Source organism: Anabrus simplex, chromosome 1, assembly GCF_040414725.1.
Source record: "Anabrus simplex isolate iqAnaSimp1 chromosome 1, ASM4041472v1, whole genome shotgun sequence".
NCBI lineage: Eukaryota > Metazoa > Arthropoda > Insecta > Orthoptera > Tettigoniidae > Anabrus > Anabrus simplex.
In genome coordinates, this window is record NC_090265.1 from 1,561,321,533 (window position 1) to 1,561,347,944 (window position 26,412).

General features: G+C 39.9%; 1 protein-coding gene across 1 annotated transcript in view; it reads left to right on the forward strand.

Annotated features, from left to right (window-relative positions):
• Positions 1-5,913, forward strand: part of LOC136862355 (uncharacterized protein C19orf44) — a 30,949-nt gene extending 25,036 nt beyond the window's left edge. The window contains exon 3 of the mRNA XM_067138877.2: positions 5,701-5,913. Within this exon, the coding sequence (XP_066994978.2) occupies positions 5,701-5,739 (39 nt within the window). The 3' untranslated portion in view covers positions 5,740-5,913. The remainder of the gene's footprint in view (positions 1-5,700) is intronic.
• The last annotated feature ends 20,499 nt before the right edge of the window (positions 5,914-26,412 follow it).

Below are 26,412 nucleotides of genomic sequence, written 5' to 3' on the forward strand. Positions count from 1 at the left end.
TGTTTCCACCTTTTCAATACAATATATTCACAAAATTACAAAATTATACGGTACTAGTTTCGACCCATCTAGGGGTCATCATCAGCCGTATTGGAGCAAATATCATTTGTGGTGAAATCCTAAGACAATATTATTTTAAAGAATAACAAGTGAAATGAGATGTTATGGTAATAGTTAATAATACAAGGAATATACATACTAAGAGGTTTTTAACAAAGAATAAAGTATAAATGGGGTGTTGTAAAAATTATAATCATGGAAATCAGTAAGTTCTTGTATTGAAATGAAATATGGCTTAGGAAGAGGGCTTAAGGTGGGGCTGAAGGGTGCGGGAGAAAGTGTAATTGTCTTGGAAAAGTACCTTTGATTAAATTTAGGATTGAGTTTAGGTTGGCTGCATTATTGTTTCTGAGGAAAGTGATAAATAGATCGAAGAGTATGTTGGGTTTCTCTGAGATATCATTGAGATTGTGACTGGCATTAAAGTATTGGTCTAGGTGTATGTAGTAATTTTCCATTATGTTCAGTAAAGGGCCCTTGTTTGCTAATACGAGGATGTCCATGTCTTGTTCAATATTGGTGAAATTATGGTTATAATCTTGCATGTGTTGGCCGATGGCTGAAAACTTGTTGTATTTTATTGCGTTAGTGTGCTCGTGGTATCTGATAATGAAGTTTCTCCCGGTTTGCCCGATGTAGGTTTTTTTACAGGTGGTACATTTGATGGTTATGAATTTCATGTTTTTGGTCCGTATTGAACAATATATAAGTAATAATAATAATAACTTAAATGTTTCCACCTTTTCAATACAATATATTCACAAGATTACAAAATTATACGGTACTAGTTTCGACCCATCTAGGGGTCATCATCAGCCGTATTGGAGCAAAGATCATTTGTGGCGAAATCCTAAGACAATATTATTTTAAAGAATAACAAGTGAAATGAGATGTTATGGTAATGTTATGGTAATAGCCTCAACATAGCCGCTACTATGATCACAGAATCAGAGCTAGCCATCAGCAAAATGCCGGAAGACACGCAAAATGAGGTTAGAACCGATGTTAAAAGGAAACTGACTGATATCCTCCACAATTTAACCAACCCCGCAAATAACCTCAATAATAAAGAAAAAATTGCTGAACAAAAGCACATATACGCCCTCAAGAAGAAAATTAAAGACAACGAACTCATCGTAACCAAAGCTGACAAAGACAATGCAACAGTTATCATGGATAAAAAAGTATATATTGAAAAAACAAAAAACTTTTTCACAGACAGCTCATTTTCCATAATCAAAAAAGACCCCACCCAAAAAATTCAAAAACTACTTAAACAAACTCTTAAAAACACTTCATTTTTATTTACCGAACAGGAAAAATCCAAACTCATACATATGAACCCAGGACTCCCCACTGCTAAAGCTCTTCCCAAAATTCACAAAACCGGAATTCCCATCCGGCCAATTATCAACTATAGACCGAGCCCCTTATACAGAATATCACAATTCATCCAATGTTTCTTAAGAAAAAATTATCAATTCTTATCCAAAAAGTCTATTAAAAACACATCTGTGCTAGTAGAAAAACTAAACAAGTTCAATTTGCAACTGGATCACTCCATCCACTCTTTCGATATTGTAAACATGTACCCAAGCATACAAGTATCAAAATTAATTCCGATAATTATAAACAATTTAAACAAAAACAGCCACTTAAGCAAACTAGAGATACAAGACTTTATCACAATATTAAAACTTATCCTCGACAATAACTTCTTCACTTTTGACAATGTCATATATCAACAAAATGGTTTGGCAATGGGGTCACCGGCCTCAGGTATCTTAGCAGAAATATACCTGGACTTCCTCGAATACACCAAAATTGACAACGAATTCGAAAACATTCTCTTTTGGGCCAGATATGTCGACGATGTCTTTGTAATCATGAATGAGAAATCAATTAACGCACCCACCACCCTCTTAAGACTCAACAATATTGATCCTCATATCAAATTCACACTAGAATCCGAATCAAATCAAAAAATCAACTTTCTAGATTTAACCATCACTAGAAACTCAGATTCTTTCAGTTATAAAATTTTCAGAAAACCCACTCAAACAGCCTCCACCATTCGCCAAGATTCAGTGCACCCCCAGTCCCAAAAACGAGCCACATACAACAGCCTAGTTCACCGAGCCTTCAGCATACCTATGTCCAATAAAGATCTAAAAAACGAACTCAACACAATCCGCGGAATCGCAAAATTCAACGGCTTCAGCAATCATTTTATAGAAAGGATAATCAATAAACACAAACATCGCCCAAAAACTACCCTCAAAAAAGAAATAACCAAACCTCTAACATTTTCCACCTTCACGTTCAACAATGATATCTACAAGTTAACCAACATCTTTAAGAAACAAGGCGTTAAAATAGCCTTCAAAACCAACAATAAGAACATGAATGTTTTATACAATACTTCACACATCAACAAGACCAGCAGTTTTTTAAAATCAGGAGTTTATAGGATCAAATGTACCACCTGTAAAAAAAACCTACATCGGGCAAACCGGGAGAAACTTCATTATCAGATACCACGAGCACACTAACGCAATAAAATACAACAAGTTTTCAGCCATCGGCCAACACATGCAAGATTATAACCATAATTTCACCAATATTGAACAAGACATGGACATCCTCGTATTAGCAAACAAGGGCCCTTTACTGAACATAATGGAAAATTACTACATACACCTAGACCAATACTTTAATGCCAGTCACAATCTCAATGATATCTCAGAGAAACCCAACATACTCTTCGATCTATTTATCACTTTCCTCAGAAACAATAATGCAGCCAACCTAAACTCAATCCTAAATTTAATCAAAGGTACTTTTCCAAGACAATTACACTTTCTCCCGCACCCTTCAGCCCCACCTTAAGCCCTCTTCCTAAGCCATATTTCATTTCAATACAAGAACTTACTGATTTCCATGATTATAATTTTTACAACACCCCATTTATACTTTATTCTTTGTTAAAAACCTCTTAGTATGTATATTCCTTGTATTATTAACTATTACCATAACATCTCATTTCACTTGTTATTCTTTAAAATAATATTGTCTTAGGATTTCACCACAAATGATCTTTGCTCCAATACGGCTGATGATGACCCCTAGATGGGTCGAAACTAGTACCGTATAATTTTGTAATTTTGTGAATATATTGTATTGAAAAGGTGGAAACATTTACGTTATTATTATTATTACTTGTATATCATGGGTGTGAACCGTGTCGCACATGTGGATTTGGCCTTGTTCCAAGGCCGGATGCCCTTCCTGATGCCAACCCTATATGGAGGGATGTTTCTGTGGTGTTTGGTAGTGTAGTGTGTTGTCTGAATATGAAGAGGAAAGTGTTGGGACAAACACAAACAACCAGGCCCCGGGCCAGAAGAATTAATTAGATACAATTAAAATCCCTAACCCAGCTGGGAATCGAACTCAGGACCCTCTGAACTGAAGACCTCAACACTGACCATTCAGCCAATGAGCCAGACAAATGCTGAAACTAATTATAGTGTTAAAAATAAAATGAAAGAGAGCTGAGGAAAACCCATATTACAATGAATAGACCCAGGTATGAACAACATAGAACAGTGGAACCTGGTCTGTAACATGGTGAAAAGAATGAAATGGAGAGGAATCATATTAGCCTCAACCTGACTCTATCTGGATAAATAAAGAATTATCATAATCATTCATATAACTTCCTCTTGGAAAGTTATTTGGGAAGTTATTTGGATGGGACGAGATTTTGTTTGAATATACTGCTAGAATTGAAATTTCTTTCTTGGACACTTTTAGATACATTTTAGGCAATTATGTTAAAAACCAAAAGCAGTGATCAGGCTTGCAATTTTGTGAGTATACATACACTGACTGATAGAGCAAATGCAACACCAAGAAGGAGTGGTTCGAAAGGGATGAAAGTTGGGGAAAAAACAGAGACGGCACGGACGAATAATTGATGTTTATTTCAAACCGATATGCAGGTTACACAATGCGCACGGCATCGACTCAGTAGGATGTAGGACCACCGCGAGCGGCGATGCACGCAGAAACACGTCGAGGTACAGAGTCAATAAGAGTGCGGATGGTGTCCTGAGGGATGGTTCTCCATTCTCTGTCAACCATTTGCCACAGTTGGTCGTCCGTACAAGGCTGGGGCAGAGTTTGCAAACGGCGTCCAATGAGATCCCACACGTGTTCGATTGGTGAGAGATCCGGAGAGTACGCTGGCCACGGAAGCATCTGTACACCTCGTAGAGCCTGTTGGGAGATGCGAGCAGTGTGTGGGCGGGCATTATCCTGCTGAAACAGAGCATTGGGCAGCCCCTGAAGGTACGGGAGTGCCACCGGCTGCAGCACATGCTGCACGTAGCGGTGGGCATTTAACGTGCCTTGAATACGCACTAGAGGTGACGTGGAATCATACGCAATAGCGCCCCAAACCATGATGCCGCGTTGTCTAGCGGTAGGGCGCTCCACAGTTACTGCCGGATTTGACCTTTCTCCACGCCGACGCCACACTCGTCTGCGGTGACTATCACTGACAGAACAGAAGCGTGACTCATCGGAGAACACGACGTTCCGCCATTCCCTCATCCAAGTCGCTCTAGCCCGGCACCATGCCAGGCGTGCATGTCTATGCTGTGGAGTCAATGGTAGTCTTCTGAGCGGACGCCGGGAGTGCAGGCCTCCTTCAACCAATCGACGGGAAATTGTTCTGGTCGATATTGGAACAGCCAGGGTGTCTTGCACATGCTGAAGAATGGCGGTTGACGTGGCGTGCGGAGCTGCCACCGCGTGGCGGCGGATGCGCTGATCCTCGCGTGCTGACGTCACTCGGGCTGCGCCTGGACCCCTCGCACGTGCCACATGTCCCTGCGCCAACCATCTTCGCCACAGGCGCTGCACCGTGGACACATCCCTATGGGTATCGGCTGCGATTTGACGAAGCGACCAACCTGCCCTTCTCAACCCGATCACCATACCCCTCGTAAAGTCGTCTGTCTGCTGGAAATGCCTCCGTTGACGGCGGCCTGGCGTTCTTAGCTATACACGTGTCCTGTGGCACACGACAACACGTTCTACAATGACTGTCGGCTGAGAAATCACGGTACGAAGTGGGCCATTCGCCAACGCCGTGTCCCATTTATCGTTCGCTACGTGCGCAGCACAGCGGCACATTTCACACCATGAGCATACCTCAGTGACGTCAGTCTACCCTGCAATTGGCATAAAGTTCTAACCACTCCTTCTTGGTGTTGCATTTGCTCTGTCAGTCAGTGTATTTAGATCATAAGCTGCAGGACCTACAGTTGTTCATGAGATTTAAGTCACTAGAACAGGACATCAGTTTTGAAAATTGCATATGTATCAATGTATAGATAGAATTTCATATATAAATGATATATTTTTGAATTGTCGGAATACAGGGATAAGCTTTGACAATATTCTGCTTGTATTGTTAGACAAAGAATTTTCTATATAAAAGCTACTTGAAATTTCAGAAGTTAAAATTACCTAAATTGCATCTGAGTCTGTGAATTATTAAAAAAATATCTCTTTTAATACTCTGTATAGGTACCATATCAGGTTGTCCCAGTAATTCTCCTTTTCTTTCAGTTTATTGAGGAGCACAGAAGAAAGAAGGCCTCCTGCTGACTTAATTTGTAATATTACAATAGTACTACCGTATTACAATTAATTTTAGTCATTTATAAGAGCTTGATTGAAATGAGACTTTTACACTGCAAGAAGGAAGACAAACCATCAGATCTGTATACTATTTATTAGCTTAATACTGTATGTATGAGAGAGATTCAGCAAATAAAGTAATAAAACCTCTCATTAGCAAATTTACATAATTCCTACATGTATATATCATGAACTTCGTACTTGTCCAGGCATTAGATTAAATGCTTCCTCAAGGCATCTGTCTCAACACTTTTACTCGTATTTGTCTAGAAGTTTGTTTAAATGCTATGTGAAGGCATTTCTCTCTGCTCAGAAGAAATCAGGGGCAAGTACCTGCCATCAGGATATGACAGCTTACTGAACTTCATCATCAACATCCACCTACATACTTCTTCAATAGCCTAATAGATGGATATCAGCAGGTATAGGAAAGTATAAAATAAAAGTAATTGGGCTGAATTACTGTTACCTGAGAAATATTTTACTTAATTTCAATTACAAATTTTTTCAACAAGTAATCAGTAAAATTACCATTATAATTTCACAGAATGTAGGTCTTTAGGCAATCCACTGACAATTTTTTCCAACCAGGCACCTAGAATGACACCGAAGTTTTCAAGCAAAAAGGATGTTATTGCACTTCATTTTGTGTTTCTTTTTCATAAGACATTAACTAACATCATCACTATGTGAGACTAGACATGAAACTTTGAAAATGATTGCTCCCAAACAAAGTTTGCATTTCACACTGATATTCTCATTATTTTGTGGGCCAATATTCAAAGTACTTATTTAAGAAGAGAAGTCAAAATTCCTTAACCCCTTCACCATCACATGTTTATTCCAGTTCCATTATCGACCACGTACAAACTCAGGAAGTTGTTGTACGCGACTATTATATATATCTCACATAGGAAGCTGTGAGTGAATAGAGTGTGCCTCCTGCTGACTTAATTTGTAATATTACAATAGTACTACCGTATTACAGTTAATTTTAGTCATTTTTAAGAGCTTGATTGAAATGAGACTTTTACACTGCAAGAAGGAAGACAAACCTTTAGCGTGATGTCTTGTGAGTGCTGAGGCTCCAAAGTTGCCAAACTCTTGATGCAATGTATATTGATTACTAGAATGTAATGATTACAATTTTATTTCAAGAAGTAAATTACATGTAAGATTACATTTTGTGAAGTGTAACGATTACAAGAAAAAAATTCTAAAAATAGGTGTTGGTTACAGGTAATTGGATTACTTTTACTCAATTACTTCCACACTCGGGATATCAGTTAAGTGCTAGGCCAGGACAGGACGGTCCAGTGCTTTCCAATGATTGTGCCACGGCAACTCATGTTTGCAATTGGCCGAGTGTGACATTGTGCACCTATTAGGCATCTGTTCATAACAACTTAGGAAGTTGTCTATGACTTTTCCAAGTGTTAAAGTGACCTCTGGATTTATAAATTAGATCATGGCTGTTGAGAAAGCTCTGGTTTGGTAGAAACTGGAATGATATAGGGAATAATACACGTATGACACATTTTGTTACCTTATTTATTGAAATCTACATATTTCTTGCATCTTTTGTGAGCATAAAGACAATGGATGGCAGCTGCAGAACATAAAAACTGAACTATCTGTAAAAAGTTGAAATTCATACTATACTTTAAAAGGAGTACTGTAATAAATGACAGGAAAATTATATTTTAATGAAGAGATATTCATATACTGGAAACCAAAACTCGTGGTTCAGTTGAAAGCCAAGGGGAAATTTCAGTGGCAATCCTGAATGTAGTTTCTTCCAGAACTATCAACAATATTACTCCACTTTCATCAGGAGTAGGCCTATATTTGAAGCCATGGGAAACTTGTTTGAATGTTCATGATGTAATATTTTGGGATTATGTTGTGTAATAAACTATATAAACACACTCAACATGCATTTCGAAATGTTTATCTGTTTTCTCCTGATGAAGAAAGGCAAGATACCTTTCAGAACGCACGTTGAGTGTGTTTATGTAGTTTATTACATGGCATAATCCCAGAATATTACATCATGAATAGTTACACGGGCCATGAAAGTCGAAATGATAACTTGTTTAAATGTGTGGTGCAAGTACTATGAGTATTCCAACATCACTGGAACAGTCTGTTAATCATTATCCTTCTGTTCCCAAGAGGTTGGTGGTACCTGATGGTTTTCATTCTTTTTTTTAAGCAAACCTTGGACCTATGGGAGTAACAGAGTCCCACTTCAATTTGAGAGGCAGGGGACTCCTTGGAAACAACCTGGCAAGCAAAATGGAATTCGATGGGGAGCTATCAATATTAATGGGCTTATGATAGTGATGGGCAATGCTCTAGCTTGAGACTCTCGGGACTGATGTCATAGATCTCGAGACTCTCACGAGATTCTGGAGACCAATTCTGTGAAGCAATCTATGCGACTTCCCAGTAACTATGAGCGCAACTTTGATATATCATCCAGTGGTTATTGTGTGGAATAATGTTCTCATATGGAAACTCGCTTTCGCTCGTTGGGGGCTCTGCCCCCAAAACCCCAATTCCTCTACATTAGAAGTAATCATTTGGAAAATTACTGTGACGAACTGGTAAGTCATTACAAAAAACGGATTGCGCCAACAGACGGCCCATTTTTTGCATAATTTTACATGTTTGGTCCTGTGAAATTTTCTTGTACAGTATATGCATGATTTATAGCAAAGGTAGAGAAAAACATTTCGACCTGGTGAAAATTATGTACAATTCTCACAAGATGAGAAATTATTTTCCTAACCTAATGGGCAGATATAGTCTTGAAATTTCGTAGGTGTATCATGGTTGAAACTTTCTAAATTTTCTTTCTTTGGTGTTTTGTCATATCTGGATCAGGTGCACCATAGAATGGTTTAGAATTTTACTTTAGGAGTACAGTGTCCACATATTCCTTTCGTTTTTCCATCCTTACATGGTGCTAGAATAATGCATTTTGCTCACATATGACTCATGATTCTATCGGTTTTATAAGTGCGTAAAACAGTAACATTAATTATGAGAAATGTACAAAATTGATGGAAAATCTGAAAATGCACCTCTATCTAAGGAATAAGGGATCAAGATACGTCTAAAAGTCAGGGGACTGAAGTTGTAGATCCTTTCATGGTGGGTTCTGAATGTCTTGTCCATTTGGCGATATGACTTATGGTTTAGCCACAAAATACCTCAAAATGATGGTCTGCACTATCATCCACTTTTCAATAATTGTTAGAGGTAAAACGTTAAACCTCCCACACTGGTATCTTCATCTTGTCGCAATGTGGGAGCTTGCGTGCCTAAGTGATCCTGAGAGCTATACCGGCGGGAGCATAAGCTCCTGGTAGGGCCACCCAAGCCGGACAGGTCAAAGGTGATAGGCCAGACTAAGAGGGATACCCTGGTCCTCCAGGCTGGGGGTTGATCATGGGGCTAACAACCCTATATCAGAAAAAGAGAACTTGTTACGAAACTCATAGACAAGAATAGCCAGACTGATGATAATGGTAAACGACCCACTTGAGGAAATGGAAGATGCAAACGGAAATATGTTATGTATATAGCAACCTGGAATGTACGAACCCTGAATAAAGCAGGAGCCCTAAACAGTCTGAAACAAGAAATGGAGAAATATAATATTGAAATAGCAGCAACCCAGGAAGTCAGATGGAAAGGAAATGGTGTTTTTAGAAGTGGTAGATTTACAGTGCTGCATAGTGGTGGAGCCAGAGGTACAATAGGTGGCACAGGCTTCCTAGTGGATGACAGATATAAGTCAGCAGTTTTGAATTTTAAACCTGTAAATGAAAGAATATGCACTCTAAGGATGAAGGCCCATTTTTTCAATATCACCTTTCTGAGTGTGTATGCACCTACAGAAGAGGCTGAGGATGAAGAGAGATATGTTCTATGGACAATTGGAACAAGAAATAGAATGCATCCCAAGACAAGATGTAAAAATCATACTTGGAGACTTCAGTGCTAAAGTTGGTAAAGAAGAAGCCTATAGGGAGACAGTTGGGAAGGAAAGTTTGCATGATGAGTCAAATGATAATGGACAGAGGCTAATTGATTTTGCCATGGGAAACTCGATGGTGGTGAAGATTACATGGTTTCAGAGAAAGAATATACGGAAAGCCACTTGGTGTTCACCAAATGGAGTCTCCTTAATCAAATAGACTATGTAGTAGGGATTGGAATAACTTAGCAAGGGAGATATTCAATAAATTTCCAATTTCTTTGAAATCATTTGAGAAAAGGCTAGGAAAACAACAGATAGGGAATCTGCCACCTGTGCGACTGCCCTAAATGCAGATCAGTATTGATTGATTGGATACTACAAGTTGACAGTTGTAGAGAAGCTGATTGTGATTCGGACCATTACTTGATACGGGCAAAATACAGATAACGTATTGTAACTTACAGATCTGCTAAGAAAGGGAAAGCTTCAAGGAGAAATATGGTCTCAAATTTGAAAGATAAAGAAACTGCACAGCTATATGAATCCAGGATGGAGAAGAAACTGGGGGCTAAACAACAAAGCTGGGCAGTGGAAAACATCGAAGGAAAGTGGACTATATTGAGGGATGCATTGCAGGAAACTGCGAATGAAGTACTAGGAGTGGAAGTAAAGACTGAAAGGCAAGGATGGTTTGATGATGATTGCAGAAGAGCAATTGAGGAGAGAAATGATGCAAGGAAGAAAATGTTTAGCAGGAAATGGATTACAGATTTGGAGGAACAATATGTTATGCAAGAAGTACGGAAGTTCTATGGGAAAATAAAGGACAGAAAGGTTTTCAACCACATGCTGTATTCTGTAGAGATAAAGAAGGAAACATGATTGGGGGAAGAGACCGGATTCTTGACCGATGGGCGGAATACTTTAGTGAACTGTTGAATATGGCTGCAGAGACGGTGAGTTAAAACCAGTGCCTGTACCATCTATAAAAGAAGTGAGGACAGCAATTTACTTGAAGAATAATAAGGCTCCAGGAAGTGATAACTTTTCAGCTGAGATGATTAAATACGGGGGTGAACAGTTGACGCAACTTGTTCACCAACTCATTGTGGAAGTTTGGGAAACAGAACAAATGCCAGAGCATTGGAGCTTAGCGATTATTTGCCCAATTCATAAGAAGAAAGATAAAGCAAATTGTGAAAATTATAGAGGTATATCTTTGCTTAGTGTTTTCTATAAGGTCTTAGCCAAGGTTTTGTCTATGAGACTCACTCCACTGGTTGAGCAGATACTAGGAGACTACCAAAGTGGCTTTTGACAGGGTAGATCAACAACAGATAACATCTTCACCAGCAGGCAAATAATAGAGAAATGCTATGAATATAATGTGGATGTGCATCAGCTGTTTGTGGAATTTTGGCAGGCTTATGATAGTGTGAAAAGGAGGAAACTGTATCAAACAATGATAGACATGAAGTTCCCAACTAAATTGATAAGACTGGTACAAATGACCCTAATGGGTATTAAATGCATGGCTAAAATAGAAGGAAATCTTACTAAATAGTTTGAAGTAAACCAAGGTTTGTGTCAAGGGAATGTGTTATCTACCATGCTCTTCAATGTGGTTTTGGAGCGTGTGATGAGAAAGGTGGAGGCCAGTAATCCAGGCGGTACGCTGTTCAACCGTGTAACACAGAATCTGGCTTATGCTGATGATGTTGATGTTGATATGCTCTCTAGAAGATTGAAAGACTGGATAGATTAGAAAAGGAAGGAGGAGAAATGGGCCTAAGAAAGAATAATGCCAAAACTCATTACCTGACTGCATCTAGGAGGACCATACTTAGGGAAGACAAGTGTATAAAATTAAATGGAATTAACTACAAGAGATGTGAAAAATTTAAGTATTTAGGAGTGCTGGTGACAAAATATAATGACATGAAAGAGGAAATAAAAGTGAGGATTGCTACAGCCAATAGGGCTTACTTAGCTGTACTGAAAGTGTTTAGATCACACAGCCTTGGTAGAAGATTAAAGTTGACAGTCTATCCAACAGTATTACGACCAGTGGTAACTTATGGTTCTGAAACGTGGACAATGACCAAAGTAGATGAAGAACTGTTGAACAGATGGGAGAGAAAAATACTGAGAAAGATTTTTGGCCCAGTGAAGGAAGGGGAATTGTGGAGAATAAGGAAAAACAAGGAATTGGAAGAACTCTATGGACATCCAAGTAACGTAACCAAAATAAAAAGCAACAGATTAAGGTGGTTGGGACACGTGGAGAGAATGCCAGATAATAGGGCTGTCAAGAAGATCTAAAAAGGAAATCCAGGTGGTAGAAGATGGAAAGGAAGACCCCGGAAAAGATGGCTGGATGATGTGGAGGAGGATTTAAGAAAGATGGGAATTAGAGGATGGAGAAGGCGTGCAGAAGATCGTGAAGACTGGGCTACAATCATCAGAGAGGCCAAGGCCCTACAAGGGCTGTAGCACCGAGGAATAAGTAAGTAAAACGTTAAATATTGGAACTTTTTGGAATTTCTCCGTCGGTTGCAGGTCAAGAGATATAACTCTGCCAAATTTTAATTTTCTGGCACACTACAACACATCGTCCACCATTTAGTCAAGGGGAAAGGGATTAAAAATAATAAAGAAATTGAACTTTTCCATAGATTACAGCCTAATAGCTATCACATTGACAAATTTAAAGTTCCTACCTCATCTGGAAGTGGTCAATCTTAAATGTCAGTCAGTCTGCCATACAGTTTTATATATATAATATAGAAGATAAGCATTGAAGATGTGCATACTTATAAGTGCAGACATTCATTTGGAAATTTACTGTGGCAGAACGGTTGGTCATATTGACAAACGGATTGTGGCATCAGATGGCCCCTTTAGTAGCCTACATTTTTGGTCCTGAGACATTTTCTTGTATCTCGGCTATTTATACCATAGATAAAAGACAAAGTCACCTCCATACAGGCCATGAAGGTCCTTAGAGGAGTGGAAGGTAAAGGCTTCCACCATTGTTAACCTCGGCATGTGATGGGGTAGAGTGGTTAGCTCTACGCCCGGCCGCCTTTGCGCCCAGGAATTAACCTGGTACTCATTTATGGTGTAGGCTGAGTGAACCTCAGGGCCATGTGCACCTCTGGATTGATACCATAGATAGGGGTAAATATTTCAATTTAGGTCCAATTTTGTACATTTTTCACAAGTTGAGAAATGATTTTGCCAACTTATCAGATAGCTACAGTTTTGAAACTTGGCAGGATTATTGACCACAAAAACTATCTGTAATTTTGGTTCTTTGACGTTTTGTCGTATCACCACTGGCTTCACTTTATATTGCTTTAAAAACATTGATAAGGCTGAAATTTGAGTAGGGTTTCCTCATATCCCTTCTGTTTTTCCATAGCTACATGGTGGCAAGAATAATGAAAGTTGGTTTGTGTATGACCAGTGGATTGGCAAGGGGCCTGCTGAATTTTGTGACCCTACCTGTCTTATAAGTCTTTCAAGCAGTGAAATAATACATGGAAAAGAAACAAATCTGACCCAAAATCGGAAAATGAGGTTCGATCTAAGGTAGAAGGAGTCAAGATATGACAAGGAGACACAGGACCAAGGTTGTAGATCTCTTCATTGTAGGGTAGGAAAGTGCTATTCATTTCCTGATAGGAATAACCGTATAGGCACAAAATACGTCGACCGGGCGAGTTGGCCGTGCGGTTAGGGCCGCGCAGCTGTAAGCTTGCATCTGGGAGATAGTGGGTTCGAACCCCACTGTCGGCAGCCCTGAAGATGGTTTTCCGTTGTTTCCCATTTTCACACCAGGCAAATGCTAGGGCTATACCTTAATCAAGGCCACGGCCTCTTCCTTCCCAGTCCTATCCTATCCCATCGTCGCCATAAGACCTATCTGTGTCGGTGCTACGTAAATCAAACTGTAAAATAATAATAAATAAATACGTCGAAACGAAGGTCTGCACCGGGATCAAAATTGCCTCAATATTTCGATATTTTTCGGAGGAAAAAAGTTAAACATTGAAACTTTCTGTAATTTCTCCGTCGGTTACAGGGTAACGGCTATAGTTTGCCAAATTTCAATTTTCTGGCGCACCCGAAATTTGCGTCCGCCGTTTTGTCGAGGGAAGGAGGATAAAATAAAAATTTGAACTTATTGGAATTTTTTCTTGGGTTACAGCCTAATAGCTATCAAATTGCCGAAGTTCAAGTTTCTAGCTCATCTGGAAGTGGGTAAACATTAATGTCGGTGAGTGAGTCAGTCAGTCAGTCAGTTAGCCTTCTGGCTTTATATAATAGGGATATACAGTAAGATAAGAGCCAGGGGATGTGCACGCTAATAGTGCAGACTTTCATTTGGAAATTTATCGTGGCCAAACGGTACGTCGTATCGAAATACGGATTGTGCCATCAAACCACCCTTTTAGTTACCTACATTTTTGTGTTAAGGCATTTTGTGGCATCTCGGCTATTTATACCATAGAAAGAGGTGAACGTTTAGATCCATATCAAATTTTGTCCTTTTTCACAAGTTGTAAAATTATTTTGCCAACTTAGCAGACAACTACAGTCTTGATACTTGGCAGGCGTGTCGAAGAAGAAACGACCTACATTTTGACTTTTTGCCTATCTTCGTCGGCTTCACCACAGATTGCTTAAGAAAAATTAGGCTGACATTTGATTAGTGTTTCCGCTTATTCCTTCCGTTTTCCCGTGCATTCGAGGCAGCTAGAATAGTGAAAGTCGGTCTACATATGGCCAATAACTGCCAAGGAGCACCTATAGGTGTTACTTTGCACTACTTGTCGAATGACATTGTTCTTGTTCTTGAAGTGGGCTCGTTATGTCACCCAGACACAATACTTGATTATATTTGTACGGTACTAGTTCTACACTCGCACACAATTCCAATAAAGTAGGACACTAATGCTGTTCGCACTCTTTTCTGATTGATAAGTACTTGAAGAGTGAAGTAGATGGTGCAGTTGACTCACAAAATGGTTTCAAAGCACGTCTTGAAATAGTTCACTAGGAGACGTAGTACCTAGACAAGTAAGAGTGAAATGAAATGGCGTATGGCTTTTAGTGCCGGGAGTGTCCGAAGACAAGTTCGGCTCGCCAGGTGCAGGTCTTTCTATTCGACACCCGTAGGTGACCTGCGCGTCGTGATGAGGATGAAATGATGATGAAGACAGCACATACACCCAGCCCCCGTGCTATTGGAATTAACCAATTAAGGTTAAAATCCCCGACCCGGCCGGGAATCGAACCCGGAACCCTCTGAACTGAAGGCCAGTACGCTGACAATTCAGCCAACGAGTCGGAGTGATTAAATTATGTATACAATACTAGGAGATATAAGAAAATCACAGAGACACAAGGTATACTAATCTTCACGCTAGAGTAATCTATCTCAGCGACTTCTACAAAACAAACAAACAAAACCGGGTCGACATATAAGGGATAAGTGGGAGAGGGCTGTGGAACTACTGAGGGGTGAATACATGTGAGGGTGTGGGACGTTCGATACAGGGAAATTAATATCTGATCAACGTATATGGGGGACTTAAAGAGCAGAAAGCTTTATTGAGATCGTAAACAAAAAAACAAGGGGCGTGACAGTGTGATGATATGAAGGCAATGAGAGTGTACACGCGATCGGGGGAGGGGGGACGGATGACAATATACGGTAGCTATATGGAGTGGTTTAAAAGCAGGCGGTAGGGAGGACGTAGAGTCAAATGAGAATATATAGTATGTATACGAGCTTGAGGGAAAATATTATGAAACAAGTGGGTGATGTTAATTTATGTTGGTAATGAGGGATTAGAGTTGTAAATTAGAGTGATCTAAGAAGTGATTTAATATTGTTATTGTGTGAGAGGGCTTGTATACCAGACATGCAATTGACGTGGGGAGAGGATAATTGAAATGTACTAAGCTTGAGTACAGGCAGCGTCGATAGGAGTTATACAACGGACATTGAAAAAAGAGATGACTGATATCGGCATCTACTGATCCACAATGACATAGGGGATGCTGTTGTAAACGAAATCGAAATTTATGTAGAGATGTAAGAGAATGACATTGAATGACCTGTGTAGAATAAAATGTGAACTACTTTGATTTAGTTTGTAACTTTCTTAATAGATGTCATTGCTGTGGTACTTTTTGAAGTTACAGAATCCTCCCAGAATACTGTATTCTCGTGTGATCTTCCATTGAATTTCAAGCTCTAAGACGTGTGTTTTATTCTTATTTTAACTTTTGTGTGTATCCTATACCAAATACAGAAGAGACAATACGCGACAGTTTGTGAGATATCGAGGGACAGCGATTAGAGCTCCGTCTAGCGGAGGGACCTGGAGTTAATGATTCTGTCATAAGAGCACGTGTATTTGTTTGTGAAGTTTATGGCGATATTTATGCGTTTGCAGTAAGTTGACATAAGTAAATAGTAGCGTGTGTTATTCCTTTATATCTTCTCTGAACATGAGTGGAAAGATATGTGCTGTGTTTTGGCTGCAATAACTATGAAGTGCAGAAAGATCCGCGGCCTTTCTTCCGTTTTCCTCGTGACAAGAAAATGTAAGTAAATATTGTGTTTGCATACATATTCGTCAAGTGACACGAGATTTTTATAGTACTTCCTAAACTTCTGGCCTGCGCGACCCATATTTTAACTGGTTTAAAATATAATAAGCTTATTTTATTGTATAGTGCAGCAGTTAACCTTCAATACTGATGTGCTGTTGTAGGTGCGATCTGTTGGGTTTTGATTTAATTCAGGAAAATGCATGTGCATATTGTGTGGCTGCTTGTGTTCCAAGTTACTCCATTTGAAATGCCGTAATGCATCGCCAAGCACTGAAGAAAATATGGCTGACTTAAGGAATGTAGGTACATATTTTGTTGAAACAAAATGAGGATGCAAATTTGCTTTATCCTAATGTAATGGCAAGTAATGCTTATAGGGAAATGTTGAATGTTTTTGAGGCTAAATTTCAGTGGCGGCTCGTGGATAGCAGCAGTGGGGGGGGGGGGGCGCCTTAGTTTCATAATTCCACAAATATCTCAAGTTCTTCAAACCATGTTATCAGGATACACACTTCGAACACTATACGGTGCAATGCATATGCAATCATTTTGATGATGATGATGATGATGATTATTATTATTATTATTATTATTATTATTATTATTATTATTATTATTATTATTATTATTATTATTATTATTATTATTATTATTATTATTATTATTTGCCTGTTCTTGTCCACGATCGAATTATGTTTACGAATAGTTTCACTGTAGTGATCACTTAAACAAGACACGACATACCAAGCATTTCAAAGTCCATGGTACTATTGATATCACCGCTGTGGTGATCAATTTATCTCCTTTCCTAGAAAGGGAGAATAGCGGGCAAGGAAAGCAGTAAAAGGTTTCTGAGATATTACTTCCACATATCCGCGGGTTCTTGTTATATACGTCAGGATAATTAATTTGTCTTTGGAAAGCCCTATTTTCATTTTTCTTGGTCTCCGGTTTTTTCAACGAGAAGTCTGGTGTCGGCCTACCACACTCCTTCAGTTCGACTTCCTTCTCGATAGAAAGAGAAGAAAACGTTAGTTATTTAATATGTTCGACGGTAATCATACTGTACGAAGTGCAAACATAACACCACGCCTACATATAAATCACAACCTTTCTCCTAATTTCACCTTGTCACAGTCACCTCACGAGATCATTCATCAACACAAAGCTAAACATCGCGCTCTCCAGTGAGTATGGCCAACATGAGTCAAGTGCGCGGAGACAGTAGTTACAGTCGTTACTCGTTTCGTTAGTTAATAGTCCTAAAAATTACAAAACTATTTTAAATATATACCGGCACATTTAACTCAGGTAAGTGCCTCAGTAAAATAGTTCCTAGTTTTAGGAGAGAAATGGCACAAACTGACCCCTGTTAAATAGAAATCAAATCACCAATGTTTTGGGTAGGTTGGCTGCAACGATAGGCCGCGGCAGAAACGCGCCGGAATCTGCGTTAGAACAGCACATTTCTACTGTGCCTCTGATTGGCTCCCTCAAGGCCAGTCAAGCTAGACTCTGAGTATTTGGTCCTCTATGAGAGAGCGCCCTCCTGCGCAGGGCCAGCAGCGCATCGGGCCGCAGTACAGTACAACTCGTGCCCTTGATAATAATCTTATAGTAAAATATTTCCCTTGTTAACATTTAAGATCAAAATTCCCGAATTTAATGGAACTCCGTGGGGGGCGCGCGCCTTAGCGCCTCCCAAACGAGCCGCCACTGCTAAATTTATATTTTCTTTCTGTTAGTAGGCTTTAAGTTAAGAGAAAAATTGTCCAGCTCTTAAGTCTTAATTCATTGAATCATGTGTGTAAGGAATAAGTCGATATTTTTATTGACAAGTGTCTTAATGTGATGATACAATGTTTTTTAAATGAGAAAAAACCAAATCTAGCCGTGAAAGTTCAAGCAACACTGCTAAAGCTAAAAAAGTAATGCATAAATGAAAGATCAGGCCCTTTCACAGCAGTCCATTTCACATCTTCATTATATGTCCAATTTCAGCCTTTAAACAATACCCTGTTAAGTAATTCTTCATTCGTTTATCCAGAACAGCGTTACCAACTTTGAAGTTAATATCTTGATAACACTTTCTTTCTAGACGTAATTTCTTTATCCATTTCCGTATATGCTTTTCCATTGATATTTAAATTTAGTGCGAATTTCCAGGTCACGCCACTTGCGAATTGTCTCCCGTTTTAACAAGGCTAAATCCGGAAGTGTCGCGTATTGTTTCTATTGTATTTGCCTATACTTGCTGATGTGCTAATGAGGTAAGACCAATTGTACTTAATACCTTTATAAGCCACCATCTGAGAATTATACTGATTATTCTAATACAGTAAGCTGGAAATGCACAGTTCGAGTGAAAGCATATGCATGTCAACATTCTGAGCTACTTGGAGATACTTTACACCAGCATGAAAGTGGAGCAAAGTAACCCAAGCATTTTAAAATAAGTGTATTTTAATTATATGAACTATGTTATGTATGGTATTAACATATGATCAAACACACTACTCAGATATGTAATTCTGTTGTGTTGTAGACGAACTATGCCGAGAAAATTCGTCAGAAATCCTGGGAGCAAGCGTTATGCAGACTATTCTCTGGAGAAACTGAATGAATGTCTGACAACCATTCGGGATGGAATAATGTTGACCAGGGCCGCATAAGCACATTTTGGTATACCTAGACGAACTATTATTAATAAGATAAAAGGACATTACTCTTCTATTCCTGGAAAACCACCAATTTTTCGCGAAAACGAAGAGAACATATTTTCAGACTGTGTTGTTGCTATGAGTGAGCTCGGATTTCTTATTGATGAATTTGAAGTGCGGTGCATTATCAGTGCTTATCTGGATAGGATTGGAAGGAAAGTCAAACAATTTAAAAACAACCTACCAGGAAAAGAGTGGGTGAGAAGATTTTTAAAGAGAAATCCAGAACTCACTGTACGATTTGCTGCAAATATAAAGAGATCTAGGGCATCAATAAACAAAGAAACTCTCCAAGAATATGTACTGGTAGGTAATATGATGGGCACACTGGAGGGGGTACCTCCGCAAAATACATGCAATTATGATGAAAGTAACCTCACAGACAAGCCAGCTTCCAAAAGAGTTATAACTAAAAGAGATGCGAAGTACCTGGAAAATATTCGTAATGCGTCGAAGGCAAGTGTGTCTGTCATGATTTGTGGCTCAGCTGTTGGTGAACTCCTTCCCCCATATGTGGTTTACCGATTACAGAATATGTGGACAACTTGGTGTGAAGGAGGTCCAATAGCGATACAGATACAATAATTATAAATCTGGATGGTTTACAGCAGACATTTTCACTGGCTGGTTTCAAAGTCTTATGCTCCCAAGATTAAAGAAACTTGTAGGGAAGAAAGTACTTATAGGGGACAACTTGTCGTCCCATATTACACCAATAGTCTTACAGTTGTGCAGAGAGAATGATATTCAGTTTGTTTGCTTACCGGCAAACAGTGCCCACGTAACACAGCCGCTGGATGTCGCCTTCTTCCGGCCAATGAAAGCTGCATGGAGGAAGATTTTGGGTCAGTACCAGTGCCGTATACTTCGGTCCGTCAGATCGCCACTACTTACTATTAACCATGCGTTACTCATCGTATATACTTCCTCATCTCATACTTCTGACTTAATCATATAGATAACAGAGTGCTGGTATTTCACTCCCGTTTCCTTCTACATCCTTGTAGGAAGACACTGCAGGGCTGCTGTTATAGGAGCAATATAGTTTTATTTCTAAAGGTACAACTGCTAAACTGAAATGCAATCTTTCAGGCTCTCTTTTGTTGTTTGGAATCGAAGCCGTGATCAGGGTTCAGACACCACTACTGATCTCCCGAGGAAGCTAATAAACCAGTGAACGATGGGTACAACCGCTGTAAAATTGTATTTAATAATAATAATAATAATAATAATAATAATAATAATAATAATAATAATAATAATAATAATAATATAATAATAGTGCGTGGCACCTGTGTATGGTTGGTGGTGTCTTAATGAGGATAAAATGAATGGCGAAGACGTCATAAACACCCAGTCCCAAAGCTAGGGGATTTAACAGTATCAGAGGGTTGATTCTGAAAATTGATCCGGGGCCATCGGACCAAAGGCAAGCATTCTATCCATTTAGCCACAAAGCCGGACTTTAATTTGCGAAAACTTCGGCTATCACCTCCACTGATCAGGTGATCAGGGGTTGAGTATTGGCAGCAGCAGAGGCCAGGGCAGTAGCTTGTGAAGCAGATTTCACAATACAACAGGCTACTCCGTTGACTATTGGCTGCGGCTCAAAACGCTGAAGGCTTGACGTTCAGTAAACCTACCAACGAAAAGGGGTAACCTAAGTCTACTAGTAGCCCACGTCTTGACCCCAGCATAAGCCACTGATCACTCAATCAATCAACCAATTGATCGATCACCTGGGTGGGTGCAGTAGAATAACACCCACGATATCTCCTGCCTGTCAATTTTTTTTTTTTTGCTAGTTGCTTTACGTCGCACCGACACAGATAGGTCTTTTGGCGACGATGGTACAGGAAAGGGCTAGGAGTGGGAAGGAAGCGGGCGTGGCCTTAATTAAGGTACAGCCCCAGCATTTGCCTAGTGTGAAAATGGGAAACCACGGAAAACCATTTTCAGGGCTGCCGACAGTAGGATTCGAACCTACTATCTCCCGAATACTGGATACTGGTCGCACTTAAGCGACTGCAGCTATCGAGCTCGGTGCCTGTCAATCAATCACCACTGATCTGCATTTAGGGTAGTCGTCCAGGTGGCCAATTCTCTAGCCTTTTTCTTCAACAATTGCATAGAATTTGGAAAAATATTGAACTTCCCCCTTGGTAAATTATTCCAATCCCTAACTCCTCTTCCTATAAACGAATATTTGCCCCAGTTTCCCCTTGAATTCCAACTTTATCTTCATACTTTCCTACTCTTAAAACACCACTCAAGCTTATTCGTCTACTTATATCATTCCACGCGAACTCACCACTGACAGCTCGAAACATACCACATAGTCGATCGAGCATCTCGCCTCCTTACTCCCAAGTCTTCCCAGCCCAAAGTTTGTACATTTCTCGTTCTCGTATCAAGTAGTCCTGATGAGGATCCCATACACAGGGGTCTTACCAGTGACTTATACGCCCTCTCCTTTGCATCCTTACTACAGCCCCTAAATACCCTCATAAACGTGTGGAGAAATCTATAACCTTTCTTGACAACCTCCTTAATATGATTTCTGCAATATACCTTGCCCTGTACTATTCCTTAGTATCTAGTGGCAAACAATCAGCAGTAACAACGTTAATATTACGGGAATTAATTCCAGAAGACCAGATATGAATGCTAGCCGAGATGTGATGTTTACCATGTAAGTTATTTCTCCTCTACCAGACGTAAAGTTTATGGGAGAGCTTTAATATACTTCAACTTGCCTTGTGGGTGGGGGCAGTAGAATAACACCCACGATATATCACGCCTGTCGTAAGAGTCGAATAAAAGGGGCCCCAGGGACTTTTAACTTGGGAGCGTGGATTGGCGACCATGGGGTCTTTAGCTGAGCCCTGGCATTGCTTGTGCCAGACTCCTCACTTTCATCTGTCCTACCCCACCTCAGTTGATCAACTCTTGTTCATGTCAGACCCCGACGGTATTAGGTCACGAGGCCTAGGGAGTCTTTCATTTTCATGCCCGTATTGGACTTCGGCTTTCTTTGGCCGATACCTGCATTTCTCTAATTGTCGGATCTCCTCTACGCCCCCCCCCCCGACATTTGATTAGTGTTATCGGAGGATGATTACCCAGTTGTACGTCCTTTTAAAACAATATTCAGCACCACCACCAGCGCTGTGACAAGAATGGTGTGGCACCACATTATCTATGCGGCCCGTTCTTAATGTTATAAGTGGTGGCCGCAATGATATCCTAATCTGAAGGGGGTATGCGAAGTAGCTCCTTTGGGAAGAGCTTTCGCATACTGGCCATCCGCATGGTCGTTTGCAAGACCACTTTTTATTTATTTATTCTCCCTCGACCACGCGTCAAAATTTTTATTTTATTTTATCTTCTCCATTTTCTACCTTGAAAGCCTTGCAGGTGGCCATGGACCGGGGGTGACAGTGGCTCTTGAGTGGCAGTGGTCTAGCGCCGGGTATGTCTTGGTATGACCGCGACAGGGTAACCAGTGCCGAAAGGAGATATGGGATTGCCTGGTGGGTTTAGGGAGGTTTCTCATAACTTCTCCTTTACGGAGGGGTGGAAGTAGCTGGTAGAAGACTAGCCTTTGCACCGCAAGTTATTCTGTACTCGTGTACTAGGCTATGTTCCTGCGTTAGTACTCGCTTGTCGGTCATTTGTCCAAACAGGGAGGTCACCACGGGCTGTGAGGCGGGACGTATTCTCACGCCACCCCCCTCCCCACCACAAAAAGACACATACTAACACAGCTCTATTCTCTTTATCTCACCTAGGAAAAGGCAAACCTTGTCGAGCTGGGCTGAGCGATGACCGTCCGACCAGGCCTCCAGTGATTTCCATCTCTTCAGATCGTTGATGAAGCACGAGCATGAACGACATGACGTGGCTGGAAAAACTGGAAGCAGATTTCTGTCTTAACCAACATCGATGTCTTGATGCAGAGGAACAAGTGCTTGGGTAAGAATAGTGAGTATGTTGAATAGCAATGTGTACTACTATGTATTCTCTTATCTTCCTGTAAAATAAAGTTTCTCCGTGCAAGACCTTGTTTCCTTATTCTTTTAAAGGTACATTGTACTTATAATACATGGTGCACGTCATCGTTGAAGGGTCTGCCTTACAAAGGCTACACCACTCTTAGTAATAAGCCATACAAAATACACCCTGGGGTGTACAAAATTCCCTGTACTTGCGGCAAGGTATACATTGGCCAAACATTCTGGTTCCATTGGTACTCGTATCAAGGAACACCAACGTAATATTCGTCTCAACCAGCCAGACAAATCAGCAATGTCGCGTTCCAAGATGTTCGACTAATACTAACATGTTTTCATTCCTTCCTTGAAGGGGGAGGTGAGCCTCTTAGACGGTGACGCCGTCTCTCAGACCAGGAGATGCTTGGAGAAAGTGATAGGGGTAGGCGTTCGTTGCCTATACTAGGAACTGTCTCGGCATTCACCTTAGTGCAGGAGAATGGAAAAACCACGAAAAACAATTTTCAAGACAGCCGAAGGTGAGGACCAGCCCCTCTCCGTTTCCCGAATACAGAGGAGTAGAGCAATGGTCATCCTTCCTCTGCTCGGTTGGTCGGTCAGAGTGCAGCGCTGTTGGAGCACGAACCAGCCGTGAGCACTTGTAGGCCCAGACTCACCCTGTATCCGCCGACCCGATGTTCGAGCTCTTACCCACACTAAACACTACAGGTCTGGGATTATATGGGAAACTGTGTAAATATGTATTTCAACAGGGACACTCTTTGTCACTTAAGTAATACGTGGTTGCCAGCCATTAAGGAGTTATATACTGTAGGTGTCCTTTCACTATTATTATTTCTTTCCGATTTTCTTTTCCAAATTCGTATTCTTTTCATCACGAGACGGTTCGCACTGCGCACAGGGAGCCATCTAGTGGCGAACGAGAGTACCACTTACTATAGACAACGGTAAAGTTCAAGTCATTCAAACCTTCATTCATTTTTAGAGGTCTTACTCGTGAATAGACGAGATTATCTTTTGAAGACGCAGAGCAAAATTCTTTCTGAAAAACAATAACAAAAGCTTATTATCGTATCTACATACAAACTATTATTATTTATGTAATGTCAACATCATTCATTGTGCAAAATTTGAATCACCAGTATACTGTATTTCAAGGAAAGTGTGTGTTTGGTAGTTACACTAATGCCTGTATTTCATGTACATCATCCTTTAATTGGTCAGTTTCATTTGTAAATGGTCTGAAGGAATGCAGTTTATCAAGTTTCTATTGACTCAAGGGGAAGTATAACTGGGCAACCATCCTAAGCAAAATTTGGAACGTTCCAACAATGCTTAGAATGAATGTATTGACAAGCACCTTAAAGGGCTTGAAAATGAAAGACTCCCCAGGCCTCGGAAACCTAACACCGTCGGAACAAAAAAGAACAACAGGGACCAAGGGAGGTCGGATAAGAAATATGAACGTGAGTAGCCGGACACAAATAACTCAAAGCAACATCAGGCTCTAAAATGCTACAAAAATGAAAGCCTCTGGGACCCCTTTAATATCCTTTTACGGCAGGCTAGAGATACCGTGGGTGTATTCTACCGTCCTCACCTACAGGGGGAAGTAACATATATTATTGCTATTAGTATTCCTGTCCTACTACTAAATTCATTAGTCAGCCCGTACCGTAGATAGGTCTAGTTTACGGCTGAATATCCTTCCTTACGCCAACGCTGTGTGGTGGAAAGTCATCAGTATTACGTGTTTTTGGTGGTGAATGGTAGTGTGATGTGTTTAGTGTGTATGTGTTGCTTAACATCCTTGCAGAAATGGGAGTCGATGAGAAACTGTTGGTGATAATAAGAGCAACACTAACTAATACCAAATCAAAAGTAAAATTCCAAGGATGTCTCTCTGAACCCTTTGAGATCAAGACAGGTGTTCGACAGGGAGATGGGCTGTCACCTCTTTTGCTTCAACTGCGTACTTGAGAAGGTAATACAGGTGTGGCGAAAGACGTTAAAGAATGAAACCTTTACAAACCCGTAAGGACTGGTACAAAGAAAAACGGAGTGGAAATAGATTGCTTAGCGTTCGCTGATTATATAGCCCTGATTACAGAAAATTTCGAAAGTGCAACAGAACAGATCAATGTGTTGAAGGAAGTAGCAGAACAAAAAGGTAACAAATTTCCTTTCAAAAGACAGAAGTAATGTCGAATATCAAATATGATACTGCACAACTAAACACCAAGTATGGAACGATAAACCGTGTTTGTAAATTTAAATACCTTGGGGAATGGATTAGCAAAATGGACTTGACAAAGAGGCCAGAGCAGCAAGAATCAAGAAAATGGAAGTCACTTTTCAAACCACCCGCAACTTTTACAACAACAAGTGCTTTCCCCTAAACATACAAATTCGTCACTACAACACTGTCATCACACCAGTATCGCCGTATGCATCTGAAACGTATCTTCAGTATATTTGATTTAAAACCAAAAAAGGCAATGCCATGGTACGTTAATGTCAAGAAAGATCTTAAAGAACTGGGCCTACAAGCAGAAGATGCACAAGACCGAAAACTTTTCAGAGCAGCCATCAGGACTTTTGGGACTTTCCGGGATGAAAAACGGGAAACTGGTGCTATGTGGACAGAAGAACGTCGTGCTTAAACACAGTGAGCTAATGAAGACGATGTGGATCGAGCGAAAAATGAACAAATGCCAGAATATAAAGTGAGGCTTATCGTGGTCCCTAGTTGGCCGATTAGCGAAGTTGAATGAAAGAATGAATGAATGAATGAATAATAATAATAATAATAATAATAATAATAATAATAATAATAATAATAATAATAATAATAATAATAATAATAATAATAATAATAATAATAATAATAATTCGAAGTTCAAAAAGACCTTCAAGAAATAGGAATCACACTCGAAGACATCCAGAAACGTGCTCCTCTCCAGAAAAAAACTCCAGGGATACAAGAGTTTCCAAGAAAGGCCAAAGTTGAAAACAGGCAAGAAGTGGACTGATGAAAGAAAGGAGGCTCACAGAACGAGAATGTGTGAGTAGTGGGGAAGAATTAAAGCTCAAGGATGCAAACGGTTGAAATAACATGGTCCACAGCAGGCCGAAACGAATAAAGAATAATAATAATAATAATAATAATAATAATAATAATAATAATAATAATAATAATAATAATAATAATAATAATAATAATAATAACACCAGCGGTTCCCCGGCTATTTAAACTGTGCGCCTTCTCTACGGCCATCTATGCCAA